Raw genomic sequence first — 13,908 nt, forward strand, 5'->3', positions numbered from 1 at the left:
GTTAATATTTCTAGTACTAGCGACGGCGATTAGCGTTAAGAGTATAGATATATACTAGACGAAAACCTATATAAAAAGCGAATAAGTCGAATTTCTAGCTCGTAACGATAGTAATAGGCGCGGATAGTACTATTTAAAAGTAGAAAAGAAGAAAGATTAGAAGAAGCGAGTTCTATTAATCGATAAATATTAGAGAGGGAGTAAGAGAACGGGTAGATTTAAGAAAGATAGTAAGAAAGAAAGCTAACGCGGCGAAAGAATACTAGAATATAGATTTTATTAGAAAAGTAGAGAGGGATAGTAGTATAAGAAGATAGATTTTATTTATTAATAAGATAACGGCTTTAGAGAGTCTCTATTTTATTATCTTTCTAGTAATACGCTAGCGGCTAATAGTAGAAAAAACGCGGCTTAGCCTAGTAGTCGTATAACGTAAGCGTAGTATAGTAAGATATAGATAATAATATACCGATAACTTTAGAGTCTATTTCTTAGGCGAATAGAGCGGGCTACGGTTAATTAAAGTAGAGTAGAGTATAAGATTAATAGTTTTAAATAGCGATAAAAACCGACTAGATATAATACTATATTTAGATAATAGAAGAACTATTATTCTAGTTATACGTAGGTCGGCGCCGGCTAGCCTAAATCGCTAACGTATTAATTAATAAAACTTATACCGAAAAGCTATATATATAATAGAATAGAGAAGAGAATAGAATAGTAATAGACGCGTCCTCTACGCTAGAGCTAGAGGTAAGAAGAGTTCTCTCGTATTTAGATTTTATCGTCTTCTAATAAAAGAATTTTTTAGTATCGTTCTTTTTAGATCTTATTATTTCTTTAGGAGGGCGGGTTGGGGCTAGCGGCGAAGCTAAGAGTAGAGATAGAATCTATTAATTAATAATATCTATACGTATTAACCCGTAATCTTAAGCCTATTTCGATAAGCGTATACGCGTCTACGGTAATATATAACCGAGAGAAATTTAGTACGCCCTTAATAGTAAGTAGTATTTAGAAATAGAAAAAATACGAATATCTAAAAAATAGTTAACCCGTACGATCGATTCTAAGTTTAGCGGGGATTAGAAATCTAAATATTTATTCTATAGTATTAGAAGCGTTAGAGCTTTTAGAGCTTTAATAATAGCGTTATATCTCTTTTAGTAGAAGTAGGCGTAGATTTAACTAATCTAGACTCTTTAATAGTTATTTTTTAGTACCGGCTTCGCTAGTATACCGCCGGCCGGAATAAATATCTCGAAGAATAGCTATTAGACAAAGCTAAAAATAAAGAATATAGTAATTAAATACGCTAATAGGGTAGTAACGTTCGCCTTAGACGCGTCGTAAGCTATCTAAAGATAGCTCGCTATTATAGTCTAGCTAGAATAGACGTACTAGTAGCTATTTAAACTATATATATAGTAATAGCCCGTCTTAACTTCTAGTAATAGATAGTATTCGAAGATATAGACGAAGCGAATACGATTTTAGTCTTTATAGCTTATCGCGTAATTCTAGATACGTTACGAGACTAAGAGCGGCTTAGTTAAAAGTTCTAAATTATACTAGAATTAAAGATATTAGCGGACGAATTTCTATAGCGCGTTAATTCCCCGCTTATACGTCTTATAGATAAGAAGCTATTAATTTTTATTAAATTATAGTATTAGATAGTTAACCTCTAGCGCGGTTAGATATATATCGTTAATATTACTACGGTTAGATATAGCTACGTAGTAGATAAGAGGTAATTAAAGCGGTAATAAAGAAAAAGAGAGAGAGAGAGTAAGTAAGTAAGTAAAAGAAAAAATTAGAGTAAATATAAAAGAGAATTAGAGTACTAAAAAACTAGAGAAAGAAAACGGCGAAGGCTTTAATAATAATAAGAAAATATTAGCGCGAAAGCTCTATCTTACTATATATAAGAGAAGCTAGGCGTTTTCTACTCTATTTTATATATAGCTTCCCTCGTAGTCGCCTTATAACTAGTAGCGTATAAAGCTACTATTAGATATTATAGCGCGATCTATTAATTAATAGAACTAGTCTTAACTAGATTATAATTACGGTCTATTAATTAATAAAGCCCGCTCTACTACTCTAATAAAATATTTTATTAAAACTAATAGATCTATATAGCTAAAAGTTTAGATATTTTAACTAGCCTATTACTTTAATTCTAATTAACTAGTAGTTAAATATAAGAGATATAGAACTATTAATAACGGCGCCTTTACGTCGTAGAACTAGAGTTTCCGATTTCTATAGTCTTATTAATTCTCTTTTTCTCTCTCTTTCTTTCTCTTTTTTAAATTTTTCTCTTTTTTTCTTATCTTTTTTATATCTCTATCTCTCTATCCCTTATTATCGCTTTTTAATTTCTTTATTCTTTATTCCGTACTATAGATAGTAGATAGTTTATAGTATAGCCGGCTACTCGATATTACTATAGAAATAGTCTAGACGTTACTTCTTATTCGTTATTATCTTATCGATCTTACGGACTATTAAGCTATTTCTATATTTAGATTTACGTCGTAAAAGTTAGTATATTAAATCGAGAAAAGAAGAATATAGAAGAAAATTAAATAGTAGACTAGAACTACTATACGTATAAAGATTTTATCGCTATATAGATTTAGTTAGTTAGTATACTAAGTACTATTTTAAGAATACTATTTTTAAATTCGATTTTATATAGCTAGGCGATTATACGGCTAAGACCCGCCCTCGAGCGATACTTTCTTTTACTTCTATCTAGGCGTACGATAATATATTTTCTAAGCGTAGATCGTTAGTTCGTAAGAAGGTTCGTAACGCTATTATAGTAAATAGTTAAAATATATTAATAGTAGCGTCTAATCTCGTCTACGAGAAGGTATAGACTCTATTAAAAGTAGACTAGATAGTCGGTCTATTTCCGGTAATTAGCGATAGCGGCTTTTACCGCTTATATCTACGCTATATACTCGTTATATAATAGCTAGAGGTATACGTCGCCTCTAATATAATAGATATAGTAGAACGTACTTCTTTTCTTATATAATTCGTTATATATAAGCTCGCTAGGCGATAAATACTCGCTATAACTAATACTAAACTAGAAGTAAGTATACGATACTCGCGAACTAGAGTTATTATTAAGAAGATAGTTTTCGGGGTTAGTATAATAGAAGTACTTAACGCGGAAGAGCGATAACTCTATAGAATCTTCTAAGAGATAGTTTACGTACTAATATAGACTAAGTTAGGCCTTCTTTTTATTCTTTAGATTAGAGGTATCGCGATTAGCGTACTACTAGATTATCTCTAGCTAACTTTAGAATAAGAATATACCGATAGATACGGGTATAGATATTACTTCGTAATAATCTTTATAGCCGATAATCTTAATATTAAGTAGCTTAAGGGCGAAGTAGCGCTCTTCGGAAATAATATAGACGTTAATATAGACGTTTAATCGTCTATATTTATCGTAGAAGGATCGGCTATAAATCCTACTACGATAGTAGTAGTATATATAGGCTATCTATCTAGGTGGATAGTAAGTTTTATTAAATTATATATTCTTATAACTTTCTTCTTACTTAGAGACGTAGTAGGCGTAGTTCTCGAAGCGTCTATCTACTAGTAGAAAGTTACGAATGGGCTTACTATCGAAATTAAGATTAAAAGATAGAGGGTAACTACTATAGCCGTTAGAGAAAAAAAGAGACTCTACGAATATAAACGCCCGCTAAGAGTAATAATCTATTTAAATACGTATATCGTTTCGGCTAACGTATAGATTATATTAATCTAAATTAGACCCTTCGTATATTTAAAGCGGTAACGACGAGAGTTTATTAGTAGTATTAGATATATTAGAATTTACGCCGCTTAGATCGACGTCTATATCGTTAGTAAATAGACTAATTTTTATAGACGATAATAGGCTTTACGTTAATATTTCTAGTACTAGCGACGGCGATTAGCGTTAAGAGTATAAATATATACTAGGCGAAAATTTATACGAAAAGCGAATAAGTCGAATCTCTAGCTCGTAACGATAGTAATAGGCGCGAATAGTATTATTTAAAAGTAAAAAAGAAGAAAGATTAGAAGAAGCGAGTTCTATTAATTAATAGATATTAGAGGGGAGGTAAGAGAACGGATAGATTTAAAAAAGATAATAAAAAAGAAAGTTAACGCGGCGAAAGAATACTAGAATATAAATTTTATTAGAAAAGTAGAGAGGGGTAGTAGTATAAAAAGATAGATTTTATTTATTAATAAGATAACGGCTTTAGAGAGCTTCTATTTTATTATCTTTCTAGTAATACGCCGGCGGCTAGTAGTAGAAAAGACGCGGCTTAGTCTAGTAGTCGTATAACGTAAGCGTAGTATAGTAAGATATAGATAATAATATACTAATAACTTTAGAGTCTATCTTTTAGGCGAATAGAGCGGGCTACGATTAATCGAAGTAGAGTAGAATATAAAATTAATAGTTTTAAATAGTAATAGAAACCGACTAGATATAATATCGTATTTAGATAATAGAAGAACTATTATTTTAATTATACGTAGATCGGCGTCGGCCGGCCTAAATCGCCAACGTATTAATTAATAAAACTTATACCGAAAAGCTATATATATAATAGAATAGAGAAGAAAATAGAATAGTAATAGACGCGTTCTCTACGCTAAAGCTAGAGATAAGAAGAGTTTTCTTATATCTAGATTTTATCGTCTTCTAATAAAAGAATTTTTTAGTATTATTCTTTTTAGATCTTATTATTTCTTCGGGAGGGCGGGTTGGGGCCGGCGGCAAAGCCGAGAGTAGAGATAGAATCTATTAATTAATAATATCTATACGTATTAATTTATAATCTTAAGCCCGTTTTAGTAAGCGTATACGCGTCTACGATAATATATAACTAAGAGAAATTTAGTACGCTCTTAATAGTAAGTAGTATTTAGAAATAGAAAAAATACGCATATCTAAAAAACGGTTAATTCGTATAGTCGACCCTAAGTTTAGCGGGGATTAGAAATCTAAATATCTATTCTATAGTATTAGAAATAGGAACTAATATAAATTAATTTAAATTTAGAGCGAGAGATAATCGCGGTTACGTAGACGATAAACTACGAAAATATCTTTCTAAAAAATAAAGCTAAGCGAGGCTAGATTATAGAATATAATAACTAATAAGGCGTATAACGGACTAGCGACGAGATAGTATATATATTATATAATTTTATAGAAGTAAGACTAATCGATATCTAGTTATTTTATTAATCTCGATTTTTTAGCTAGTTATTAAGCTTATAGGTATATTTCTAAAACTCTATTATCTTCGGCGTATTCCGGTATAACGGTTTATTTACCGAATAAGAAGTTTAAGAATATAAGAAGATCGCTAAGTATACTTTTTTAAGTTTTTCTAGAGAAGTAATTTCGGTTATAAAGTAGTATATAGAAAAGTAAAAGTAAGCGTAAATAGTACTATAAGTAGCCGATAATACTATCTAAGTAGTAGAGTCTAGTATAGCTCGTTACTATTCTCTTTTACTTTATCTATTACGGTAGAATAGGCCCGTAGACGAGCGACTTAATTTAGATTTTATAATATAGTTAACACCCTAAGCGATTCTAGGTAATAGTAGTAGATAAATAACTATATAGAGAAGTTATACGCGATAATCCCGCTAAATAAAAAGTTCTATAAATCCTTCTATATAAGAAGAGAAAGCTTAAAGTTATATAACTTATATAAACGCTCGAAATAGCCGTATAAAGAGTAGATTTCTTTTATTCTTATAGCTAATTATACCGCTATATTACCGTATTCCCCTTCGCTATAGAACCCCGTACTTTCTAAAAAAGGCGTACTACCGACTAGTAGCTTACGTAGTTTATCTCTCTACGTAGTAATTAGAAAAAAGTTATAAAGAAACCGTCTAACTTAGCTTAAACTATTAGAGTCTACCTAAAACCGACCGTTATTATAATTACTTAGTAGCCTATTCTTACTAGCTTGTTATAATCTATCTTTCTTTAGTAACGTTTACCGCTATTAATATATTCTAATAATACCTCTTTTAATATATATATATACGTTTAAGGGCCGTATAAGTAGCTTAATCTATAGCTAGCTATATCTTATCTCTTACGTCTTTAAGAATATTCGAAGTATTTAAGGGATAAAGGTACTTATAGATTCTAATTCTTTTAGCCTGCTAATTCTTAAATCTATCCCCTCTATTTCCTTAGACCTTCTATATCCTTTTCTTATGTCTACTATTCGGCAACTTCTCGCAAAGTGAAACATAGTCAAAAGTCCATTCTGAAAATGGGCCGGCTCCTTGGTATACGCAGATGGACTAGCTTATCTGCGCTTTTCTTTTAACGGAGGCTTCGCCTTTCATGTGGCGGCTTACCAGTTACCTCCAGGCAAAGAAGAAAAAAGCAAACAGCTCATGCACGTCTCCAGGGTCATAGGTGGCCTCGTAGAACTAGTGTGCCATCGCATGCGTTGCATCGGGATGTGCCGCCGACACAAGCGTAGTCACCTCTCGCTATTTGCCGAAATATGATCCCTTAGAGCGCTAGGAAGCTATATAAACCTCCATGGTCCTCCTTGAATTTGCCCAGCAGCTTCAGTCTCATCCATCAAAGCACAATCGCATCGATCAAGTATCAACCGGCCTTCACGATGCAATTCACCACCACGCTCATCGCCGCCCTCCTCGCAGGCGCCGCCGCCGCAGGTCCCCTAGCTTCCGCAGCCCCCGAGGGTGGAATCAGCGCTCCCGTCATCGAGAAACGGCAGCTCTGCGGTGGGCTGACTTGCCTCCCCCTCTCGGCCTCGCTGGACTGCATTCTCGCCGCCGTCGGGCAAAGCTCGCTTGCTGGTGTTAGGGAGTGTGTTGATGACGATTTATCCGTTGTATGTTGCGAAAGTCACTCTTAATCAACTGTTTTCGTGAGCTTATCTTTCGCTCTCCAGATCTGTACCTGCGCGGAATGTATTGCAGGACTGCCTGAGCTCCTTGCCAGCAATGGTGTTTGCACCTAGGTCGCAGAGGGAATTCGACTGGGATGATGGATGAATTCGGTTTTGACCACCTCTTTCCTTTCAACACGATCGTTAACTTCCCATCTGGCTGTAACTCGGCTTTCGAGAAATTGCGCTCTTTAGTATGGACCTCGAGGAATCTATACATCTACACTTTTAGTCTCTAGTGTGAATTGCAGCGTGAAATGAGTGGATTTTTGCGCCATTTGCCGCTACACGTGGTGTCGGAAGAGGGCAAGACGCTAGCTGCGTGCACCAAACCTGGCGGAAGCTTTTAAATGTGGAGAAATGGATGGGGACTCGAGGAGTGTAGGTAGCACCGTAAGCGGTATTTTTGTTTCAGTGACGGCATGCCTGTTCAGAAGACTTGGAAGGCTCTCTGCATGTGCTTTAGAGAAATCTCGGCTGCCCGACTGATTCCATGCTTCGTTCCAGAATGAGGCAGCATCTTCGTGGTTTGGGAAGGTAAAACTCACCTGATTCCTTTGGTTCACCTTGAGCCGGAAGCGTCGGTCTTTAAGTTGACCGAAGAACTGAAAAGCAATGATTAGCGACTCCATCACATGTGAAGGACGCGGCAACATGTTCCCGGGGAATATCTGGGTCGCGCATGTAGTGCGTTTCTACCAAATCGGGTCTGGATCCTTCGTCCCCAGAGTCAGTTCAGAGTCCACAACGGAACCATCCCACAGTGGAGCACTCGCTAAGAAAGCCGAAAGGCCGCATCGGCCATGCTTAGACCACCCTGCAGCAGTTCGCTAATCCACACCACCATCACGATCCGGAAAGGTGACTGCTCTCGTGGCCCGTGTGTTCGGATGGTCTGCCACGTCATCGAAGCACTCCACGAGGCTCATGCACAGCATGCGAGATGTCGTCAGTCGTGGTGAACTCAGCTTCACGCACCCCTTTTCTGCCATTATATCTTCTTCGGCCAGAGGCGAGTTCGCTGCAATAACACTTTCGTTTCTTTCGGTCTTTTGTTTGGCCCAACATCAAGCCTTCCCGCCCCAATGCTCATCAAGGACTTCGTAGCAGTGCTGCCCTCGACGGTGGAAGCAATTGCCAACACCAGAGCTCCGTCTGGCGCACTTCCTACACCTCTCGAGGAACCCGCCGCCGCTCCAATCATCACCAACACCAGCCGCTCCTCGGCCGCCGACCCAGCCGACTGGCTCAGCACCGTCGACGTCTCCGGACGCCTCAACGCGGCTGTCCGGCAACGCGTCGGCCAGACCGGATCATGGCTGCTCTCAACTGAGCAATTCGCGGCGTGGGACTCGGGCGCCAAGCCTGTCCTGTGGCTCTGCGGGCCCTCTGGAAGCGGTAAGACGGTGCTCTCGTCCGTGCTCGTGCACCATTTGAGTAGCCGATCTGCGCACCGGCGACCGTGCCTCTTCTTCTTCTTCGACTGCACCGGTGAGAGAAAGAAGAATGGTCTGGAGAGCATGCTCCGATCGTTCGTCGGGCAACTGCTGCTGCATGACCCGGTGCGGATGACTGTGGAGCTGCCTTCTCCTTCCGATTGGGAGCAGTTCCTCCAGGGTGCCGAGGACATGATCGCTGAGATGGGCCCGGTGGACATTGTCGTCGATGGCATCGACGAATGCGCGGAGCAGGGCGAGGTGTTGCTGTGGCTGCACAAGCTGATGCAGAAGAGTAGCCCATCATCCGAGGGCATGCGCTTGTGCGTCTCCAGCAAGCACGAAGAGCCGTCTGAGCCCTGCTTTAGGGACCGGGTGATGCACCACGCATCGTCTCGAATCACCCTCGACGCCGCCGCCACCGAAGAAGACATGAAAGCAGTGGCGTACTGGACGCTGGCCAACGACCCCCGCTTTGGACGTTGGCAGCATCGTGCATCCCCAGTCCCGCACGGCAGCTTGTTCGGAAGCCAGCAGCGCGACCTCTCCGACAAAGACTTCCGAAAGGAGGTCGTAGACACCATCGTCAAACGCGCACACGGACTGTACGACCCCTCACTCTTTGCCTCCTCCGCAAGCCGATCGCTTTATCCAGTGCTAACATCCATCAACACTTTCAGATTCCGCCTGATCCCTCTCCAGCTCAACGAACTCGCGGCTTGCGACACTACCCGGGCCTTCAAACGCACCCTGGCCACCCTCCCTGCCGACGACGCCGACATGCACGCCCGCATCCTCAGCCAGATCCCCACCTCGGCCCGGCGCCACGTCGTCCGCCTCCTGCGCTTCGCCCTCTTCTCGACCGACGCGCCGCCCCTGACGTGCGCCCAGGCGACGGATGCCCTCGCCGTGGCGCTGGACATGGAGCCCGCGTTCGACCCGCAGGACCGCTTGAAGGACGTCGAGGAAGTCATCGCGGGGCTCTGTCCCAGCTTGCTCGAGCTAAGAGGAGGTGGTGACGGGGAAGAGGAAGAGCGGACTGTCCACCTCGCACATGCTTCGGTCAGGGAGTACCTCCTGTCGGACCCGCCGCGCGTGGATGGGTACAGCGATGCGTTCTCCAAGGGTCCGGCGCTCGCGGACATGGCGAGGGTGTGCATGGCGTACCTTGCCGCCGTGGCCAGGCTGTGGAGCAGCGCGGGTGGAGTGGAAATCACGCGGGAGGCTGTGGAGAGGGTGTTCCCGCTCGCGGGGTATGCGGTGAAGTACTGGGCGGGCCTTTCTCGAGCAGAGGGCGTGGACGAGCTGGTCGTTGCGGACGTGCTGGCGTTCGTCACGGACGAGAAGACGCGCGCACTGGTGGCGTGGATGACCACCCCTGCCGACTCCAGCGAGCCCTCATCGCCCTTCCCGACTCCGCTATCATTCGCGGTCCACTTCGAGCAGCCTCTCGTTGTCTCCGAGCTGCTCAAAACGCAGCAGCAATCCGCCGAGGACTGCACCGCCGCCCTGGTCCGCATCTGCACTTCGTCCAACACCAACCCCGCCATCGCCGCAGCACTCCTCGACGCCGGGGCCGACCCAAACACATGCTCCGCCCTCCCTCTGACACTCATCTGCAACCGTCCCTCCTCCTCCACCAGCTCCCCAACCCTCGTCCACCTCCTGCTCTCGGCCGGCGCCGACCCATCCCTCGCGGGCCCCGCCCTCCCACAGCACCTCATCACCACCAACAACCTGGCGGTCCTCTCCACCCTCCTCTCCCACCCCGCATCCCGCGCCATTGACTGGACCCCCGCGCTGGCGACGGTGTACGAAGACGGGCTGCTGGACGCGGCCAAGCTCTTCCACCGCCACGGCATCCACGCCCGCGCCCCGCCGCACCGGCAGTACCTCCTGCAGCTGGCCGCCCGCGCCGGCCGCGCCCCGCTCGTCGCCCTGCTGCTCGACTGCCGCGGCGGCGCGCTGCTGCCTGCGGGCGCCACGGCGGCGGCGCTGGACGAGGCGTTTTGGAAGGCGGTGCATGAGACGACAGGGCGGGGCAACGACGGCCTCCCGTCGGCTGCGCATGTCGAGGTGCTAAGCACGCTTCTTTCATTGTCATCGTCGTCGTCGTTGCACGCGCGGTTCGTGGAGCTGCTTGCCGCGCAGGTCGGCGTCATGGGCGTGCGATGCCTCGAGGCGCTGCTGTCGTGCATCCCGCCGGGTACCGTTGGCGCGGGGTGGCCCGAACTAGGAGTTTCGCTGGTGCGTGCGGTGTGCGAGGGCGGCGCCGCCTTCCATGATGTGGAGAAGGTGCGGGCGCTGCTCGAGCACGGCGTGGGCGCGACGGATGGGGACTCGGAGGCGCTGAGGGCGGCGTGCCGGGCGGGGAACGCGCGGGTCGTGGCGCTGCTGGTTGAGCGGGGTGCTGATCCGCGGGCGGAAGGGCCGCCGGGGGAGGAGGCGCCGTGGGAGGGGTGGGTGAGTGCGTTTGATATCGCCGAGAGGGGCGGGATGGATGACATCTTGGATGTGCTTCTTTCGAGCGATCGGTCCTGGGAGGCGGAGAAGATGAGGAGGGTCAGTTTCCATGTGGTAAGTGACATGTTCCTACAGAGCTAAAACCTGAGAGGAGGCGACGCTGACAAGATGTGTACAGTCCCACTCGAGACTCAAGAACGAGTGGAGGCGTGGTGCGTTGGGCTTGGGTGGAGTGGAGCCAGAGGCGTGAGGAGAGGGAACTGAATGGGAATCTTTGTTGGGTTGGATATGAGGCGTCCTTGGGTACATGGTTGGGGGCTAACGCTAAAATGTGTACTTTATGCCAATGTTGATGATGGTTTCCTTGATGCGCTCTGCTTGCCTACCGTATGCGCCTCCCCCAAACAGCCGCCGTCTCAATCTCAAACCCAGTCTCTCTCACCTGCCTTAGCACACCCCCACTCAGTCCCTCCCACTCCTCCGGCCCAACCCTCCTCACCTGCGGATGCATCTCCCACATCACCTCGACCGTCTTCACCATTTGCTCGACCGTCAACATGCCCAACTCCTCCATCTCCTTGCTGTCTGCACACCTTCCCCACTTCGACTGGGCCCTCTTCTCGCCCAGACTTTCCAACTCAACTCCCTCGGCGTCCACAGCTTCCGTGAGAAGCTGAGGTAGCCGAGTGGGGATGGGCGGATCGATGCCGTTCGCCGCATCCTCGGGGGACGGGGCGCGCCCGATTGACTTGAAGAATTTGGCGTAGGGGGGATCATCTGGCTGCACGATGCCGTACGGCGGCGCGGCGTCGACGAGTTGGATCCAGCCCGAGCCGTCCGGCCGCAGCAACCGGAGGAGGCGGCGGGTAGCCGCGACGGCGGAAGACCAGGTCGGGTGGAAGGAGAGGCCTGGAGTTGCGGGAGAAGTTAGTGGGGAGAATGAACAAAAAAGGTCGTCGATTGCGGTCTGGTGAATGACGACGTACACGTGCGTTGGAGCACAAGGTCGAAGGTGCCCTCCCACTCGCTCGGCCACTCCTGCATGAAGTCCTGCTTTACCAGCCGCACGCCCTCGCCCGGCTTGATTGCTCCACTCGGCGTCTCGGCGGGGAACGGGGCTATGTCCGCGGATATGAGGTCCGCGCTTTCGGGGTGCTTCAGCTGCTTCCGCAGCTCTGTCAAAGAGAATCCGTCGGCGCCGGCATTGTCGAGGATGCGGAGATTGGGGCGGGCGAGCAAGTCTTGGGCGCCCGGGAAGACGAGGAGCTGGTTGGAGAAGGCGGCGGTGCAGATGTTGTGCTGTGCGTGCAGCCGCTTTTGCTCCGCGGCGTTGGTGCCGTAGAGGTCTTTGACATGATCTTTGGTTATGGGTGCAGCCGTGGGGTCATTGGTTGTGGACGACATCGCGGACAAAGTGCTTGAGATTGGAACTGTGAGCGGGGTGAGGCTAGATGATAAAGAGAGGCGGAGCTTTTATGGGGGAAAGTAAGCGCCAAGTAACCAAGTCTGTTAGTAGCGCGTTTCATTTTCTCTGTGGCGCGTAAGCTGGAAGCATAAATCTTTTGGTACCAAGAGCTGGCTGCACATGAAAGGCACGATTTGTGCAGCACCATTTTCGCCATCCTTGGTTCATTCACCTCCAGTTTGAAACCGTCGGCCAGGAAGATCCCGACGAGAAAGGCAGCGTGTCGAAGTGATAGCCCGTGCCGGGCTCCACATTGGACACTACGTACAGGATGGGAGGGGTAGTGCGTGAGCCGTTGGCCCGATTGAGCAGTCGAGGTTGATGAATGCGACACCGGATAATAGCACCGCCTCCAGTCTCGGTTACTCCCCACCAGTGATGTGCTGCTCCACATACCCCATGTTCAACGGTGCGGGGTAGGTGTGTTGGCGAGACATGGGTCTCTCCTCCATGATAAGAGCGAGGACTCGAGGAGTCGAAGCAAAGAAAGTTCTCAGATTCACGGAACCATCGCGTCACTTCAGACCACCACCATGGACGCCGACATAAACGCAGACGCCCGCGCCCACCTCAAAGAGCACGGCTGGGCCAGGGTCCCGTCCGTGCTGTCCCCCAGCGACGCCTCAGCCACCCTCGCGCGGCTCTGGAAAGCCAAAGAATCCGCCGAAGCGCGCGGCGACGACACGTTCCTCCCCTGGCTCGACCCCAACGCCAGCAACGTCCGCATCTTCTACCTGCTCGAGCTGGACGCCATCTTCCGCGACCTCATCTCACACCCCACGGCCGTCGACATGGTCAAGTCGGTGCTGGGCGACAACTTCCTCATCTCGAACTTCACGGCCAACATCGCGCGCCCGGGCTCGCAGAGCATGGCGCTGCACTCGGACATGAGCATCGTGTTCCCCGATCCGTGGAAGGAGGTCTGGGCCATCAACGCCATCTGGTGCCTGACGGACGTGTACGCTGAGAACGGAGCCACCCGCTACATCCCCGGCTCCAACCGGTGGTTGACGCGCGACGAGGTGCCCAAGAACGCGCCCGAGCTACTGAAGCCATTCGAGGCGAAGGCGGGCGATGTCATCTTCATGGACGGCCGGGTGTGGCACACGAGCGGGGCGAATGTGACCGAGGACCAGGACCGCGCGCTGTTGTTTGGCTACTACACGGCCCCGTTCATGAGACAGCAGGTCAACTGGACGGCGAGGCTGCCGAGAGAACTTCAGGAGGAGCTGGGCCCGGAGATGAAAGAGTGGCTGGGGTTGAATCCAGCGGCGAATGTTGGCGCCACGGGAGATCTGAGGGTTTTGTCGGAGCAGTATCCGGAGTATGCAGAGAAGATCTCTGTGTAGTGCATAAATATATTCTGTTGGAGGATTGGGAACTTGGTCTTTCGGGGGCCAAAAGAGCGGCAGCTGATGCGGTGATCAATTAGGCACAGTGCTGACGTTCCTGCAAGCCCCGCAGTGCGTGGGGGCCGCTGAAAACTCGTACTTACTCACAACAGTCGGTGCACTGGGCAACCCACTCCACACCTTATCTCTCC

General features: G+C 46.9%; 3 protein-coding genes across 3 annotated transcripts; 2 read left to right on the forward strand and 1 right to left on the reverse strand.

Annotated features, from left to right (window-relative positions):
- Window positions 1-8,086: 8,086 nt before the first annotated feature.
- Window positions 8,087-11,150, forward strand: BKCO1_670003 (ankyrin repeat protein; the record flags this gene model as incomplete). The annotated part of the gene is made up of 2 exons (XM_020278343.1): window positions 8,087-11,014; window positions 11,079-11,150. 2 exons carry the CDS (start codon window positions 8,087-8,089, stop codon window positions 11,148-11,150), a joined length of 3,000 nt encoding a protein of 999 aa, XP_020126286.1.
- Window positions 11,151-11,282: 132 nt separating this feature from the next.
- BKCO1_670004 (methyltransferase protein) lies at window positions 11,283-12,304 on the reverse strand (the record flags this gene model as incomplete). The annotated part of the gene is made up of 2 exons (XM_020278354.1): window positions 11,283-11,809; window positions 11,887-12,304. 2 exons carry the CDS (start codon window positions 12,302-12,304, stop codon window positions 11,283-11,285), a joined length of 945 nt encoding a protein of 314 aa, XP_020126320.1.
- Window positions 12,305-12,898: 594 nt separating this feature from the next.
- On the forward strand, window positions 12,899-13,714 carry BKCO1_670005 (phytanoyl-dioxygenase family protein; the record flags this gene model as incomplete). The annotated part of the gene is made up of 1 exon (XM_020278365.1): window positions 12,899-13,714. The coding sequence occupies one exon, from the start codon at window positions 12,899-12,901 to the stop codon at window positions 13,712-13,714; it is 816 nt and encodes a 271-aa protein (XP_020126290.1).
- Window positions 13,715-13,908: the final 194 nt, after the last annotated feature.

This window comes from Diplodia corticola (assembly GCF_001883845.1).
Source record: "Diplodia corticola strain CBS 112549 chromosome Unknown scaffold67, whole genome shotgun sequence".
Classification (NCBI taxonomy): domain Eukaryota; kingdom Fungi; phylum Ascomycota; class Dothideomycetes; order Botryosphaeriales; family Botryosphaeriaceae; genus Diplodia; species Diplodia corticola.